The sequence below is a fragment of the Arachis hypogaea genome, chromosome 14 (assembly GCF_003086295.3).
Source record: "Arachis hypogaea cultivar Tifrunner chromosome 14, arahy.Tifrunner.gnm2.J5K5, whole genome shotgun sequence".
NCBI classification, from domain to species: domain Eukaryota; kingdom Viridiplantae; phylum Streptophyta; class Magnoliopsida; order Fabales; family Fabaceae; genus Arachis; species Arachis hypogaea.
In genome coordinates this window covers 26,719,791-26,737,682 of record NC_092049.1, presented here as the reverse complement: position 1 = coordinate 26,737,682, position 17,892 = coordinate 26,719,791, and the positions used below count along the sequence as shown (strand labels likewise).

At 35.5% G+C, this 17,892-nt stretch overlaps 1 protein-coding gene across 8 annotated transcripts; it reads left to right on the top strand.

Annotated features, from left to right (window-relative positions):
- The first annotated feature begins 200 nt into the window (after nt 1-200).
- Nucleotides 201-13,178, top strand: LOC112741869 (uncharacterized). 8 transcript variants are annotated; one of them, XM_072213997.1, is made up of 8 exons: nt 201-550; nt 1,682-1,950; nt 2,279-2,316; nt 2,408-2,452; nt 9,944-10,459; nt 10,862-10,985; nt 12,186-12,293; nt 12,460-13,178. In XM_072213997.1, exons 5-8 carry the CDS (start codon nt 10,110-10,112, stop codon nt 12,694-12,696), a joined length of 819 nt encoding a protein of 272 aa, XP_072070098.1. In that variant the 5' UTR covers nt 201-550; nt 1,682-1,950; nt 2,279-2,316; nt 2,408-2,452; nt 9,944-10,109; the 3' UTR covers nt 12,697-13,178. The 8 variants fall into 8 exon arrangements, with proteins under 8 accessions (XP_072070098.1, XP_025646815.1, XP_072070100.1 ...); XM_025791030.3 differs by having other exon boundaries at nt 2,229-2,316; XM_072213999.1 differs by lacking the exon at nt 1,682-1,950.
- The last annotated feature ends 4,714 nt before the right edge of the window (nt 13,179-17,892 follow it).

Below are 17,892 nucleotides of genomic sequence, written 5' to 3'. Positions count from 1 at the left end.
CGACGAACATGGCGTCGATTTTGTTTTTTAAAATATCGACAACACTTACCATCGATAAATATAAACGATCTAGATCTTTTTCAAAAGTTAAGCAAACGTTGTAGATTTAAGGTATAAAATAGACGTCTAGAGTGTTATTTTTTTTTTAAAATTGAAATCGACATATTTGCCGTTGATTTTTATCGCTAAAATCACAAATACCCGCGTCCACTCCCTGCATCCAAAGTTCCGAACCCAATTCCTCCAAATTTCCCATTTCATCCCCAAATTTCCCAATCACCAGAAACACAATTCCCCCTTGTTCTACCCCAAATTCACAGTTGCGCCACTGTCATTCTCCACTGCCGTTGTTCCTCTGTCACGGTTACCCCTTCTTCTTCTTTCGTGAACCTCCTTCTCTTCTCTCCTTCACTCACTCCTTCTGTTCACCCACTCTCCACCACCGTCCTCCTCCAGCGACGCCATTTCAGCTGCCGCGCCGCTTCCCCAAGCCCACCTCCAGCTCCCCTGACTGATCCTCCTCCCAGAAACGATTCCGGCATGCTTCGAGGTTTCATTTTTAATTGCCTGATTTTGCATCTTTCATGTTTTATCTGGAATTTTATTATTTGAAGTTATTTATATGAAGTTCGTGACCATGGTTCTATGTTCTATTGTCATCTGAATTCTATGTTTATGTATATATTGTTCCGTATAATTGAAAAAAAAAATTAGATAGTTTAGTAGTTGCTGTTTCTATCTTGTTTGGTGTTGGTTCCAATTGAGTGATATAAGATGAAAAAAGTCCATGGGGAGTTTATTAAGTATGATACACCATAAGGCCTAACACTTGTGGTAGCTCATTAAGATTTAGGCACATTTAGGGATTGTTAAGGGTTAGTTAAGAATTATGGAGATAAAGAAGGACTTGTTATCATTATGATCAAGACATTGTGAGAAATTTATTGGTGAATTCAGAATATGTTTTAGTAGAGTTTGCAACCAATTCGAAGAGGTTGTGTAGTTTAGGACCTTAGGTTCATGAAATCAATTTGATATTTGAGGCACAGATTTTAGGTGGTTTCATTTTAGATGTATGTGTGAATAATTACTTGGAATAATGACATTTTTGTGCGAACTAATGGAATCGTGACCTTGTAAAATATAGGTTACCGAATTTGGTTTAAAGAAAAACATTGAGCTAACCTTTTGGTCGCTAATGTCCGGGTTTAGCTAGGCTTAACCTCTTTTTCTTTTTGCTTTCCATGATTTGCATTTTCTCTCTACAAACAGAACATCACACAGTATCTAGTATTAAGATGCCTGGTGTAAGAAAAACCATTCTTCATTGTTCATTTGTTCTCATAGATTGCACTAATTCAAAGTATATAAAATTATAATATTTTAAATAAAGGAATATGCATGGAAAACTATAGCTAAAGAAATTTCTTACATGGGATGTATAGCTCATTTATTTATATATTTTGTTCTCTTATTTCTTTATTGAAGTTTTATCCATGCCTTAATATTTTCGAAAAGCATGTTATGTGTTGACTTTACTGATTTATGTGCTATTTTCGTTGGCTAACAAAAGTTTTACTTGATAAATTTTATATTTATTAGGCTAATAGGGGATTTAGACTTTGTGATTTTAGTGAGTTCAACAAAAAAAAACTATTCACATGGTTTCTGCTTTCTGTAGAGAATATACTAATGAAACAGAAGTTCAGGCCCTCCAAGTACAGAAGAAGTTGGGATATAGTCACAAAATGTGGTCCTCTCTTGGCATCCTATCCCTTTATTTAAGAGATTATGTGATATCTGCAACATAAGAAGTAACCCATTAAATCATCCTTGTATTTAACCATTTATTAGCTTCTCAGCTGTCTCTTCTTAAAGGTGGCATCAGTCTTTGGCAAGAACTCTCAAATTTCAAGTAACCTTTCATAAACACAAGGAAGACAATACCGTGTAAATATTTGTTCATATGTTCAATCTACCTATTTTAGTTTGTCAGCATATAATTTGGAACTTTTCAAAGCCAAACATTTTGATTTCTTTGCTTTTGGAGTAGGGTGGAGAATATAGTTCAACTCTAACTTACCTTAATGAAAATTTAATATAAAAAGAATGATTCATGCCTCATATTACATAGTTATTCATGCCTCATGTCTGTTTCAATTTGATGAAGTCAGCTAGAAACATTTCTTTCAATTTTATTGTTATACTTTCATGTTTTGTTTCTTTAGGCATTTGTTACCTCCATTAACCTTCATGTGGCATTTTACTTCTCTACAAGGTAAAACATTGGGTTCAGTAGGGACTTCATCTGCCCAGGTATATTACTTTCTCAATCTTATTGCTTTTCAGAGGTTCTTTTTTGCCCTTGTTCTTTGAATTAGCTAGTGTTTGTGCATGCGTGTGACAGGCTGCCAGCAATCCATGTTATGTCAGAAGAATAAAAAAATACAAGGTAAAAAGTAAAAAAGTACATTGAAGAGAGTAATTATAGCTACGACTATATATATATGTGTGTGTGAAATATCAGAATGAAGACTAGAAGGGCATATAACAATGAAAAAGAAAAACTTTTTATGTGGCCCATGCAACTTGATATTTATTTATTTTTTATTTCTTAACTTGATATTTATTTATTAATATGAATTTTGAATAATTGTGATTGTGGATGAATAATAATAATAATGGGGTAGAGAGGAGGCCTGGTGTGGAAAATTGTGATTCACACTTTTCACATCTCCGCACAACTAACCAGCAGGTGTACTGGGTCGTCCAAGTAATAAACCTTACGTGAGTAAGGGTCGATCCCATGGAGATTGTCGGCTTGAAGCAAGCTATGGTCATCCTTGTAAATCTCAGTCAGACGGATTCAAAATGGTTATGAGGTTTTGATAATTAAAAGATAAATAAAACAGAAAATAAGATAAAGGTACTTATGTAATTCATTGGTGCAAATTTCAGATAAGCGTTTGGAGATGCTTTGTTGCTTCTGAACATTTTCTTTCCAATTGCCTTCTTCCAACCATGCCTTCTCCTTCCATGGCAAGCTGTAAGATCCTCTCAGTGAAAATGGTCCTCTACGGTTTCTGCACGGCTAATCAACTGTCGGATTTCTCGTCTCGGATGAAAAATACTAGGCACAGCTACCGCATGGCTAATCATCTGTCGGTTCCCGCTAGCGTCGGAATAGGATCCATTGATCCTTTTGCACACTGTCACTGCGCCCAACATTCGCAGGTTTGAAGCTCGTCACAGTCATCCCTTCTCAGATCCTACTCGGAATACCACAGACAAGGTTTAGACTTTCTGGATCCCAGGAATGCTGCCAATGGTTTTAGCGTATACCACGAAGATACTAATCTCACGGACTCGGTCCGTGTATTAGATACCCAAGAGATACGCACTCAAGCTGTTGCCCAATGACTACGTTGAGCACAGATAGAACGAAAGTGGTCGTTAGGCACGCGTTCATAGAATTGAGAATAATGATGAGTGTCACAGATCATATCATTCTCTAGATTAAAGTACAAGTGAGTATCTTAGAGAAGAAGTAGGTGTGAATTGAGAGAAAAACAGTAGTAATTGCATTAATTCATGAAGAACAGCAGAGCTCCACACCTTAATCTATGTGGTGTAGAAACTCCACCGTAGAAAATACATAAGTGAAAAGAGGTCTAGGCATGGGTGTGAGGCCAGCCTCCAAACATGTACAATCGCCTAAGCTAGATCAAAGATCCCTCTAAAATAAATCTCTAAAAGTAGTTTTTATACTAAACTAGTAACCTAGGTTTACAGAAAATGAGTAACTAAGTGTAGATTGTGTAGAAATCCACATCCGGGGCCCACTTGGTGTGTGCTTGGGCTGAGCATTGAAGCTTTCACGTGCATAGGCTGTTCTTAGAGTTAAACGCCAGCTTGGGTGCCAGTTTGGGCATTTTATGCCAGAAATCTCTGGTGGGCGTTTGGACGCCAGTTTGGGTCATCAAATCTCGAAAAAACTGGACTATTATATATTGCTGGAAAGCCCAAGATGTCTACTTTCCAACTCAATTGAGAACGTGCCAATTAGACTTCTGTAGCTCCAGAAAATCCACTTCGAGTACAGGAAGGTCAGAATCTAACAGCATTTGCAGTCCTTTTTTAGCCTCTGAATCAGATTTTTGCTCAGGTTCCTCAATTTTAGCCAGAAAATACCTGAAATCATAGAAAAATACACAAACTCATAGTAAAGTCCAAAAATGTGAATTTTGAATAAAAACTAATAAAAATATAATAAAAAGTGACTAAAACATACTAAAAACTATGTAAAAACAATGCCAAAAAGGGTATAAATTATTCGCTCATCACAACACCAAACTTATATTGTTGCTTGTCCCCAAGCAACTACAAACAAAATAGGATAAAAAGAAGAGAAAATATAATAAATTCCGAATATCAATGAAGCTAATTTCCAATTAGATGAACGGGGCTAGTGGTTTTTTGCTTCTGAACAGTTTTGGCATCTCACTTTATCATTTGAAGTTCAGAATGATTGGCACCTATAGGAACTCAGAATTCAGATAGTGTTATTGATTTTCCTAGTTCAGTATGTTGATTTTTGAACACAGCTACTTTATGAGTCTTGGCCGTGACCCTAAGCATTTTGTTTTCCAGTATTACCACCGGATACATAAATGCCACAGACACATAACTGGTGAACCTTTTTAGATTGTGACTTAGCTTTGCTAGAGTCCCCAGTTAGAGGTATCCAGAGCTCTTAAGCACACTCTTTACTTTGGACCACGACTTTAACTGCTCAGTCTCAAGCTTTTCACTTGACACCTTCACGCCACAAGCACATGCTTAGGGACAGCTTGATTTAGCTGCTTAGGCCAGGATTTTATTCCTTTGGGCCCTCCTATCCATTAATGCTCAAAGTCTTGGATCCCTTTTTACCATTGCCTTTTGGTTTAAAGGGTTATTGGCTTTTTCTGCTTGCTTTTTCTTTCTCTTTCTCTTTTTTTTGCCCCTTTTTTTTTGCAAGCTTTTGTTCTTCACTGCTTTTTCTTGCTTCAAGAATCAATTTTATGATTTTTCAGATTATCAATAACATTTATCCTTTTTCATTATTCTTTCAAGAGCCAACAATTTTAACATTCATAAACAACAATATGAAAAATATGCACTGTTCAAGCATTCATTCAGAAAACAAAAAGTATTGCCACCACCTCAAAATAATTAGATTATTTTCAAGATATAATTCGAAATTCATGTACTTCTTTTTCTTTTTCAGAAAACATTTTTCATTTAAGAAAGGTGAAGGATTTATAGGACATTCATAGCTTTAAGACATAGACACTAAACACTAATGATCATGTAATAAAGACACAAACATAGATAAAACATAAAGCATGGAAATCAAAAAATAGAAAATAAGAACAAGAAAATTAAAGAACGGGTCCACCTTAGTGATGGCGGCTAGTTCTTCCTCTTGAAGATCCTATGGAGTGCTTGAGCTCCTCTATGTCTCTTCCTTGCCTTTGTTGCTCCTCTCTCATGGCCTTTTGGTTCTCTCTTATTTCATGGAGGATGATGGAGTGCTCTTGGTGCTCCATTGTTAGTTGCTCCATGTTAGAACTCAAATCTCCTAAAGAGGTGTTGAGTTGCTCCCAATAGTTATGTGGAGGAAAATGCATCCCTTGAGGCATCTCAGAGATTTCTTGATGAGGAATTTTCTCATGCTCTTGTTGAAGTCCATGAGTGGACTTTCTTGTTTGCTCCATCCTCTTTTTAGTGATGGGCTTGTCCTCTTCAATGAGGATGTCTTCCTCTATGACAACTCCAGTTGAATTGCATAGGTGACAGATGAGATGGGGAAAGGCTAACCTTGCCAAAGTGGAGGGCTTGTCAGCCACCTTGTATAGTTCTAGAGATATGATCTCATGAACTTCTACTTCCTCTCCAATCATGATACTATGGATCATGATAGCCCGGTCCACAGTAACTTCAGACCGGTTGCTAGTAGGAATGATAGAGCGTTGGATGAACTCCAACCATCCCCTAGCCACGGGTTTGAGGTCAGGCCTTCTCAATTGAACCGGCTTGCCTCTTGAGTCTCTCTTCCATTGAGCTCCTTCCACACAGATGTCCATGAGGACTTGGTCCAACTTTTGATCAAATTTGACTCTTCTAGTGAAAGGATGAGGGTCTCCTCTCATTATTGGCAAGTTGAATGCCAACCTTACAGTTTCTGGACTGAAATCCAAGTATTTTCCCCGAAGCATTGTGAGCCAATTCTTTGGGTTCGGGTTCACACCTTGGTTATGGTTCCTAGTGATCCATGCATTAGCATATAACTCTTGAACCATTAAGATTCCGACTTGTTGGATGGGGTTGGTGAGAGTTTCCCAACCTCTTCTTCGAATCCCACATTGGATCTCCGGATATTCACTCTTTTTTAGCATGAAGGGGACCTCAGGGATCACCTTTTTCTTGGCCACAACTTCATAGAAGTGGTCTTGATGCACTTTTGAGATGAATCTTTCCATCTCCCATGACTCAGAGGTGGAAGCAATTGCCTTCCCTTTCCTCTTTCTAGAGGTTTCTCCAGCCTTAAGTTCCATTAATGGTTATGGAAAAACAAAAAGCAGAGCTTTTTCCATACCAAACTTAGAAGATTTGTTTGTCCTCGAGCAAAAGAAGAAAGAAATGAGGAGAAAAAGAAGAAATGGAGGAGATAGAGTGGAGGAGTGGTTCTGGCAAAAGGGGTATAAGTGTGTAAGATGTGTGAAATTGAAGGTGGTAAGGAAAGGTATTTATAGGGTAAGAGAGAGGGGGAATTCGGTTATGAAGGGGTGGGTTTGGGAGGGAAATAGTTTGAATTTGGATGGTGAGGTAGGTGGGATTTTATGATGGATGGATGTGAGTGGTGAAGAGAGTATAGAGAAGAGCGTAGGATTTGATAGGTGAATGGTGTTTGGGGAAGAGGTATTGATTGGATTGGTCAAGGGTATTTGGGAAAGAGTGTTATGGAAAGGTATGAAGAGGAGAGAAGAAGAGGTGGGGTAGGTGGGAATCCTGTGGGGTCCACAGATCCTGACGTGTCAAGGAATTCTACTCCCTGCACCATTCTAGCGTTTAAACGCCACTGTGTGCCAATTCTGGCATTTAACGCCAGCTCTGCTACCTTTCCTGGCATTAAACGCCAGTCTGCTGCCCCTTTCTGGTGTTAAACGCCCAGAATGCTGCCAGACTGGGCATTAAATGCCCATTCTGCTATCCTTACTGGCATTTAAATGTCAGTAAGCCTGTCCTCCAGGGTGTGCTATTTTTAATGCTGTTTTGATTTTTCTTGAATTCCGCAGTTGTTTTTGCGACTTCACATAACCATCAACCTAAAGAAAACATAAATACCAATGGAAAATAAATAAATATAATTAAATAACATTAGGTTGCCTCCCAATAAGCGCTTCTTTAATGTCAATAGCTTAACAGTGAGCCCTAAGAGAGCTTCACAGAGATTCAGAGCTTAATGGTGGCTTCCCAACACCAAACTTAGAAGTTAAGTGTGGGGGCTCTGTTTGACTCTGTATTGAGAGAAGCTTTTCATGCTTCCTCTCCATGGTTACAGAAGAAGATCCTTGAGCCTTAAACACAAGGTAGTCCTCATTCAATTGAAGGACCAACTAACCAGCAAGTGCACTGGGTCGTCCAAGTAATAAACCTTACGTGAGTAAGGGTCGATCCCATAGAGATTATTGACTTGAAGCAAGTTATGGTCATCCTTCTAAATCTTAGTCAGGCGGATTCAAATGGTTATGAGATTTTGATAATTAAAAGATAAATAAAACAGAAAATAAGATAAAGGTACTTATGTAATTCATTGGTGCAAATTTCAGATAAGCGTCTGGAGATGCTTTGTTGCTTCTGAACCTTTTCTTTCCAATTGCCTTCTTCCAACCATGCCTTCTCCTTCCATGGCAAGCTGTAAGATCCTCTCAGTGAAAATGGTCCTCTATGGTTTCTGCACGGCTAATCAACTGTCGGATTTCTCGTCTCGGATGAAAAATACCAGGCACAGCTATCGCATGGCTAATCATCTGTTGGTTCCCGCTAGCATCGGAATAGGATCCATTGATCCTTTTGCACACTGTCACTGCGCCCAACATTCGCAGGTTTGAAGCTCGTCACAGTCATCCCTTCTCAGATCCTACTCGGAATACCACAGACAAGGTTTAGACTTTCTGGATCCCAGGAATGCTGCCAATGGTTTTAGCGTATACCACGAAGATACTAATCTCACGGACTCGGTCCGTGTATTAGATACCCAGGAGATACGCACTCAAGCTGTCGCCCAATGACTATGTTGAGCTCAGATAGAACGGAAGTGGTTGTCAGGCACGCGTTCATAGAATTGAGAATAATGATGAGTGTCATGGATCATATCATTCTTCATATTGAAGTACAAGTGAGTATCTTAGAGAAGAAGTAGGCGTGAATTGAGAGAAAAACAGTAGTAATTGCATTAATTCATGAAGAACAGCAGAGCTCCGCACCTTAATATATGGGGTGTAGAAACTCCACCGTAGAAAATACATAAGTGAAAAGAGGTCTAGGCATGGCCGTGAGGCCAGCCTCCAAACGTGTACAATTGCCTAAGCTAGATCAAAGATCCCTCTAAAATAAATTTCTAACAGTAGTTTTTATACTAAACTAGTAACCTAGGTTTACAGAAAATGAGTAACTACCTGCAGATAGTGCAGAAATTCACTTCTGGGGCCCACTTGGTGTGTGCTTAGGCTGAGCATTGAAGCTTTCACGTGCATAGGCTGTTCTTGGAGTTAAACGCCAGCTTGGGTGCCAGTTTGGGCGTTTAACTCCAATTCTGGTGCCAGTTTGGGCATTTTACGCCAGAAATCTCTGGTGGGCGTTTGGACGCATGTTTGGGCCATTAAATCTCGAGCAAAGTATGGACTATTATATATTTATGGAAAGCCCAAGACGTCTACTTTCCAATGCAATTGAGAGCAATCCAATTGGGATTCTGTAACTCCAGAAAATTTACTTCGAGTGCAGGAGGGTCAGAATCCAACAGCATCTGCAGTCCTTTTTCAGCCTCTGAATCAGATTTTTGCTGAGGTTCCTCGATTTCAGCCAGAAAATACCTGAAATCACAGAAAAATACACAAACTCATAGTAAAGTCTAGAAATGTGAATTTTGAATAAAAACTAATAAAAATATAATAGAAAGTGACTAAAACATACTAAAAACTATGTAAAAATAATACCAAAAAGGATATAAATTATCCGCTCATCAAGGCCCAAGGAAGCAAATTGAAGAGACACACTTTCTCTCTCAATAATCATATAACATGCATGTGTGGTCCTTCACTAGTTATTCATTCAACGCTCCAATTTCAATCATGTCTTCTAAACAAATGCTTTTCTTTTTCTTGTCAATTTCAATCATGTCTTCTAAACAAATGCTTTTCTTTTTCTTGTCTTCAAAAGATACATTAAAAATCATCAAATTCAAAATTAAATTATTAATAAATAAACAATAAAATAATTCAACTATATAGCTACAGTAAATTATTTTGTCAGATGCTGTTGTGATCCAAAATTTTGAATAATATAAGAATTTATATACCATGTGATGTGCCAATTTCTCTCTTGATCTGTCTCTTACTATAAGAATTACTAGGTCATGGAAACCAAATGATTAATACTAACGTGCCCTTTACTAGCCAGTTATAATCACATAGCTATATGCAATTACATTGACCAAAAATCTCTTCCATTACTACAAGCTGCCATATTATACTATTTCACACACGCATAAAAATACAAGCTGCCATATTATATAGGAGAATTTTTCTTTTGGTGAAAAGTTAATTTCATTGAAGAGACAAGTTTTTAATTAAAAAATAATTTTTACTCTATTAAAACCTAATTTCAATGTGTACAGGATATGGTTGGTAGAGACGGAGATCGCGATCGTGGCCGTGGCCGAGGCCGAGGCCAAAAGGGTGATCCAGCTACTGTACATATCTTTGGTAAAGACACAGAACGTGGCCGTGGCCGAGGCCGAAAGGGGAGGCCTAGGCTTTCTACCGGTTGCCCACTTGACTTACATGCAGATCCATACACTCGTTGGGTCATCAGGAGGCACGACTGTTCCGACTAGTGGGAGATCGCCACCTATTGCTACTACTATCCCCTCTCGTCAGAAGCCTCAGATACACATGATGCCTACTCCGGGTGCACCAAGATCATGCGCTCAACAAGCCAATGAGCATCCCAACACTGCCTCACATAGTGTGCAGAGTGATCCAGCTATCGTAACTCCCAATCGAGCAAGATCTTGTGGGAAAAAACAAACCACATCTACTGGTACCCAAGATACTCAGGGTCCAAGAACATCCACTGCCATTGGTCACTTCATCACAAGTGATCCTAAGCTTAGATATGATGGTGCCAAATGGTTTGTTATTTGCTTTAAATTTTATGAATAGCATGTCTCATTTTTATGAAATAATATGTCTTTATAATTAGTTAGAATCTAGGCTAGCTGATATAAAGTTCTGCTAATCATTGGCCAAGAAATATACACAATAATCCCTCTGATCTCCTCTTTTAGTTTAACTTAATGTTGGTGGTAGGTTAGATATATAGATATTGATGATATAAGCTAATGTCCCTTTCTATATATTATGAGATTTTATTGTGAGAACTTGCCGGGACCTCACTTTTTTACTAGAAATTCAAGAGTCTTCTTCCAAACTTAAAAGCTGTTTTTCATTTTTCTTTTTCAATTACACTATTCCTATGATTATGAAAATTGCCTATCACACTGAACTGATATACCTTGGAATTATTGATGTAGTTGGCACCCACCAAAGCCTGGCTTGAAGCGCATTTCTCAGGTTTTTAAGGAAAATTACAAGTCTTGGCAGAGTTTTGATGAGGCAGATGATGATACTCGAAAAATATGGTGGACAGAATGGAGGGTAAATTTTATCGATCTTATTTTACGTATTTCACAATCTTATATATTATAGTATGTTATATAATAGCAAGATGTTATTTTTTTTTAAAAATATAAATGCTTTGATATTCTTGATACGGAAGAGGATGACATTTATCAAGCTTGGAGGTTTAGGGCAGCCAAGCGCCTACGAGGTATGCTCCATGCCATTCGCAAAAAAGGAGCCCGTCCATATTGGATCCCACCAGAAGTTCTTGGTGAATTGATGAGACGTTGGGACACTGATGCCTATAGGCAATTACAGGCAAGAAATACAGCTGCTAGAAAATCAACTCGAGGTACCTCTCTTCACACTGCAGGAGGCACCACCTTTCCAGAAACGAGGTTACGCTTGGTAAGTTTTTTATCGACTCAAATTGTTATCACCTGCATTTATAATTAGATATGAGATTGAAATGATTTAGAATCTGGTTTGTTGATATTTATGAATACTTCTTACAAAAAATATGTAATCTGGTTTGATGCACTGTTTTTCTCATTGTTCCTTAGTATGTTTGTCCTAGCTTGAACAACTAGCTGAAGTAAGATTTTTATTGGAGAGACACATTCTTGTTCTATTTAATTTTTTGATGGATTTTGAGAGATAGAAATAATGACATCTACAATTAAAGATTATAAATAATGTTATATGTATGAATAGGCCTACCTGGTCTCACTGTTTTGTGAAGTTCCGAGATATTCATGCCAAAATAAAATCTATTATCGAGGAATCTAGAATCAATTGACTAGTTTAAAAGCAATGAACCTGTTGTGTGTAATAAATGGTACCTTCTTAATTAAGAATGAGTTGGGAAGTTAGTCAACACTCATGGAGAAAGCTTCATGTCATATGCAGCATCTTACGGCTTCTGTTGCCTTAAACTGAAACATCATTGACATTTGTGATTTGAGTATTATTTTTGGTGGAGATTGTGTTAGGTGACATGAAATGGAAACATACTCAGGTAATCATTGTGTTATATATATACATATTATTTATCTTGGTTATTATGAACACAAATGCATACAGATCCCTTGATTGTTTCCTTTTTGCTGATTGTTCTAATCTGCCTAATTACGCAAGAACCTTATTTGACTAGTAATAATGCAAAAATTGAGTTTTTTTCTAAACCTTGACAATAATATCAACTTCTTTCTTTTGATTATAACTTATATTATGTAGAATCAATCGCTTGGAAGACCATCGCGTATGGATGAGTTTTTTGAGCACACCCATACTCACAAAGAGGATAGGACTCAATGGGTTGATGAACACTCCCGAATGGCAAAGGTAACTTACATATTTTCATTGTAATTTCTTTTTGTGTAACTTAGAATGTGCAAAATGAAATGACTTAATGCTTTCCTTTATTGTAATTTTGGACTTATTTTTGTCACATATTTTCTTAACTTTTGCATTATTATTGATACTTAAAGTAGTTTACCAATCATTGTAGGAGACATTTCAAGAGCGCATGTTTCAGGCTGAGCAAGAGCGACAGGCTGCTATAGAGGCTGGTGTAACTGATCCACCGCCTGTCTCTGAGGAAAGCATATGGATTGAGACAGTGGGTGGAAAACGAAAAGGTAGGGTATATAGCATAGGTGAGGTAAGGAATTCTTCCATGGTGCGACCCCGAGTTGATGGGCCAACCACGACCACCATCACTGATATTTTGGATCTTAGAGAATAAATCATAATACTCAAAGGGAAAAAAGAGAGTGGCAACAGACGGTTGAATCCTTGCGTGAGGATCTCAACACCTGTAACTCACAGATGGATCGGTTTAGTCATCAACTTAGCAGCTTGACTGAGTATGTAAGGGCCATGGGTCCTAGTAGTTCTGGATCACATGTCCCTACACCTCCTCTTTTTACTTTTCCAAGCTCCTAGAAAAGTGCAGCCCCAGGAAAAAAACTCCACCTATCTTGCATCCCCCAGGACAGTCACAGGGCGCTCATATGGAGGATAATTCTGACGATCTCGATGACTCAGATGAGGACTATTTAGATGAGTACGAGTAGGATTATTTACTTTGTTTTGAATATTTTGTATTATTAGTGGAGTTTAGTTATTTATCTTGTTTTAAATATTTAAGTTAGAGGATTATTTATTATTGTTTTGATAAGTATGTAAGATCATTATTTAATATTTATTATAAATTTTATTTTTGTATTTAAAAGTTTATTTGTCTCATTATTTAATATTTAATTGACTATTTTTTTAAAATAATAAAAAAAACTCTAGCAATTAAAATCGATGGCAGTAATGTCAATTTTTAAATTCAAAATAGACAAAAAAAAAATAAAAAATAGACGGAGAACTTGTCAATCTTTTTAAAATTTTATCAACGGTTCGCTTGTCCATTTTAATAAGTTAAAAATCGATGGTTTTCTTGTCCATTTTAATAAGTCTAAAATTGACGATTTTCTTGTCCATTTTAATAAATCCAAAATCAACAGTTGGTTTGTCGATTTTATTTAATATTATCAACGACAGACGCGTCGCTTTTACTTAATATTGGAAAAACTTAACCTCATATTATCGACACTAGAATTGTCGATTTTATTTAAAAATATTGATGGTTTGACATATCGTCAATTTTATTAGAATTTTAAAAAATCGACAAGCTTAATAGTGACCACCTTCGCTGTCCATTTTGCCGTCGATTTGGCCGTTGATTTTAACGATGTTTCCTGTAGTGATCCCAGCCTCTAGTCTGTGTTTTTGGGCTTGAAACTGGGTCCAAATCAGCCCAAAAATCGCCCCCAACGAGTTCTGTTAAATGCAGCACGTGACGCTCTTTACGCGTATGCGTCGTCTGAACTTCTGCGCTAGTCACGCATACGCGTCACTGAAAGAGGCTCCTAATCATGTGCACGCGTCAGCCATGCGTGCGCGTCGCTCCTCGCTTCTCAAGTCTTTAATTTATTGTGTTCCTTCCACTTTAGCATACTTCATCTTCATCCTTTAAGCCATCCATGCCCTATAAACCTGAAAACACTTAACAAACACATCACGGCATCGAATGGTAATAAAGGAGAATTAAAATTAACAATTTTAAGGCCTAGGAAACATGTTTTCAATCATAGCAAAAAATTAGGAAGGAAACTTAAAATCATGCAATTTACATGAATAAGTGTGAGAATAGTTGACAAAACCCACTCAATTCAGTCCAAAATATATCATAAAATAGTGGTGTATCGGTAATTAAGATCTAATAATGGTTTATAATAAAAAGAAGCATACTTTTGCAGCAATAAACCTATAGCAGTAGTTAGGGGTGTTCATAGATCAGATCATATCCATAAATCCACAGTATTTATCCGTATCTAATCTGTAATTTGTGGATATGATCCGATCTGTAAAATGATTGGATTGGATTGAATCTGGTCCACATTCTAATTGGATAGAAGTAAATATGTTTAAAAAAGTAAACAAAAAAATTATTGAATTTTTTATAAAAATAACATTTTTAATATTTTTTATTTTACAGATATATTTGATATACGATCCAAACATAAAAAGTGCGGATATCGAATTCAATCTGATGAGTTTAATGCAGATCGAATCGAAATTTTAGCCATATCCGATCTGCGAATACCCCTAACAATAATAATTAAAAAATTTATAATAATGATGATATTTTTAACTAAGAGGAAGTCCAAAAAAAAAGTACTAAATACAAGAATAATTTAATCAAATATTAGAAGAAAATTTTACTTTAAATCAATTGGACTTTTTTGCCCATATATATCTATAAAATGTAATAATAATATTATGGTAATTATTTTATATGTCACACAAATATAAATGTTTTTCCTGTAAACTTAAGAAAGATTTTGTAAGTCCCTAGTCTTATTATCGATTTTTTTGGTATTAACCATCCTATTATCGATTTGATTCATATATAATTTGAATGATAAATTATTTAATGACGTGTTTCCTTTTTCACTGTAAGATACTTATTATTATTATTATTATTATTATTATTATTATTATTATTATTATTATTATTATTATTATTATTATTCACATTCAAAAATTCTTAGGTAAAAGTGAAAAATCATAAACTACAATCATGACTTTAAAATAACATGGCCAAATTATTGTCATAACATAATAGAAGTATGGAAGTTTATCATTCTCCTCTAATAGAGGGAACAAAATTCCTTTCAATAGTTTATTTAACGTTTAACAGAATAAAAATGAATTTTTTTAGAATAAATTTCAGCATGAGTTTAATATTTTTATTCAGCATAAAATACTTTATAGTAAATTTTAGAAAAAATAAAAAAAAGCATGATTTTAATTGTATTTTTAAATAAACTTTATTTTTAATTTTGAAATGAATTTTAATTTTATCTTTTAATAATATTAATTTTTTACCGTATATAATTATTCAATTATTTGTTAGTCACATCTAAATAAATTACTCTTAATAAAACTTTTTTGTGTTATTCAATTATCTTTTTTATAAAATAATTAACTATTAAATAATTAAACTTTCACAACAAAAATAATAAAAAAATTATGAACGAAAAAATTAACGATCATGATATTTTTTTGTATTTTTATTCATATTTTAATTATAAACATAAATATAATTTGATTATATTATTTATGAAATGTGATTATAGATATAGATAAAATTTAGTTATATTACTTATATATAGTTTTATTGTATTGCTTATAAAGTTAGATTATAATTATGACTATAGAATTGTTCTCGTATTTTTGTATGTGTGGCTAATTCATGGTGTTGAAACATTACCCTTAATTATAAATAAAGTTTATAATTTAAAAAATCAAAAACTCAATTAAAAAGATACGAAAAAGATGATGTTAAAAATATTCTAACTCTTTAAAATAAAAATATTCAAAATTTAATTATAAATTATTTAAAATTTAAACTTAATAAAAGTTTATACTCAATGTGTTTTGTATTAAATATATTTAATAATAACCTATTATATCGTATTGGTTGAAATTAGCTTTTATAATGTTAATTTTCTAATAACACTTTATTAGAAAAAAACAATTTCTTCAGAATTTCTTATAAACTAATTATTATTATTATATATATTTTGTTATATTACATCTAGTTATAAAAATATTATTGTTGAGTTAAGAAATTAACTAATATAATTGATGATGGACAAACATTGGTCTATCGGGCAAATTACCCAATTAGTTTTGATTATGTTGGTTTAGTGTTGCTATATGAAGCAGCAACCCAAGTGAATAAGAAAAATATAAATAAGGCTGATGGACTATAACATAAATAGAAGCCCAAAGAAAAACAAAGAAAGAAATCAGACGGGCCAAGCAAATCAAGACCCGATCCAAGCCCGACTTGAATTCAGCAAGCAATTCCCTCTCACTTGCTTTCACCAAATCAACGTACACTTTTTTCCCTCTTGATCAGAAATCACAAAAGAAAGAGAGAGCTTCTTCCCTAAGCTATTCACCAAAGAAGCAAGAAAGAGAAAAGTTAAGCAAATGGTAGAAGTCCAATCACCCACATCAATCCATATCAAGAAGAGGTCAGAAGCTAAAGGTGATTTTATTTCCTTCTACATGCATCTCATTTTTCTTCTCTTCTTCCTAACTCTCTGCTAGTTCGAAAATGGGATTCATGAAAAAGTTTATTTCTGTTCAACTCTGCTGTGTATCTATGGTCACAAATAAGCCTTGGGGACCAAGTAGTTTCTCAATGGCCAAGATTTGGGTTTACCATTGAGGATATCTGTTTTCTGCTTTCCTATGGTTTTTGGTCAACAAGAGAAGGTCAGAAGCAAAGTTTCTATTCTGAAGATTAAAAGGAAAAAGTGAGAAAATTAGTTGGTGAATCACAAAGCTCAAGAAGTTGACCTAGGAAGAAGAACCCAACAATATGCAAGGAGATAAAAGAAGATTTTCTGTTCATTCAGAGGTAAGGAGAGATAACCCAGTGTATTGAGGTTTTGTTCTAAGAAGAAACTATCTGAAGAAGTTCATCTACTTGGACAGTGCTTTCTTTCAAAGAAGCATTCCGCCAAAAATGAAGAACTAACTTAGAGACGTGCAAGTCTGGTTTATCACATAGCAAAGAGGTTGTTGATGAAGTCAATCACCTTCATATTTTACAGATTGTAATTTACATTTCAATGTTTATCTTTCTGTAATTTCTTTAGTGAAAAGGCATATTGAGAGAGCTCAAGTAAAAGCCAATGAGTTGAAAGAGGCTGAATGATACACTTGAGAGAAAAGTATAGAGTCATTTTCAGATTTCTTTAGGTGAGTCTGTGTCTTGTATCTTGTATCTGTGAGGTATCCCTTTCTTAGTTGGGTTAGCACTAAGAGTGAAGAGTTAGGTATTAGCATAGCCAATGTCAAGTTAGGTTAGAACTTGAATGTGAGAGGATTGTGTCAATCCTGTGGAATTGGTGTATGTAATACTTTAACTATAGTGGAAATTTTACCACTGTTGTGGTGGAGACTGGACGTAGGTTGCATAGCACAAGGCAACCGAACCAGGATACATGATGGTGTTAGCTCTTCTCTTTTCTGCTCTGTTCTATTTTCTGATATTCATGAGACAAAAATAAATTGTCTCATAAATTTCTGCTACTAAATCCAAACAAAATCAGTTTTGAAAAGCGTTCTTTAAAGGGTTAAGTTTATCAAATTAAAAGAAAGGCATAGATTCAATCCCCCTTCTCTAAGCCTACTACAATCTTCAATTAGTATCAAGAGCTAAGGTCTCAAGAATCAAGCTTAACCGCTTGGAGCAAAGATCCAATGGCGAACAACTTGGGCACAACCACAGTTGCCTACACCCTCACTGAAGGCCAGTCAAACAATAGGCCTCCTTTCTTCAACGGGAAGAACTATGCCTACTGGAAAG

Bases quoted from the DNA above. Each gene is read 5' to 3' on its own strand.
- LOC112741869 (XM_072214000.1), top strand. From the start codon at position 10,110: ATGCAGATCCATACACTCGTTGGGTCATCAGGAGGCACGACTGTTCCG. The intron at 10,460-10,861 runs GTTTGTTATTTG...TTATTGATGTAG, and splicing joins AGATATGATGGTGCCAAATG to TTGGCACCCACCAAAGCCTG. The intron at 12,294-12,459 runs GTAACTTACATA...CAATCATTGTAG, and splicing joins AACACTCCCGAATGGCAAAG to GAGACATTTCAAGAGCGCAT.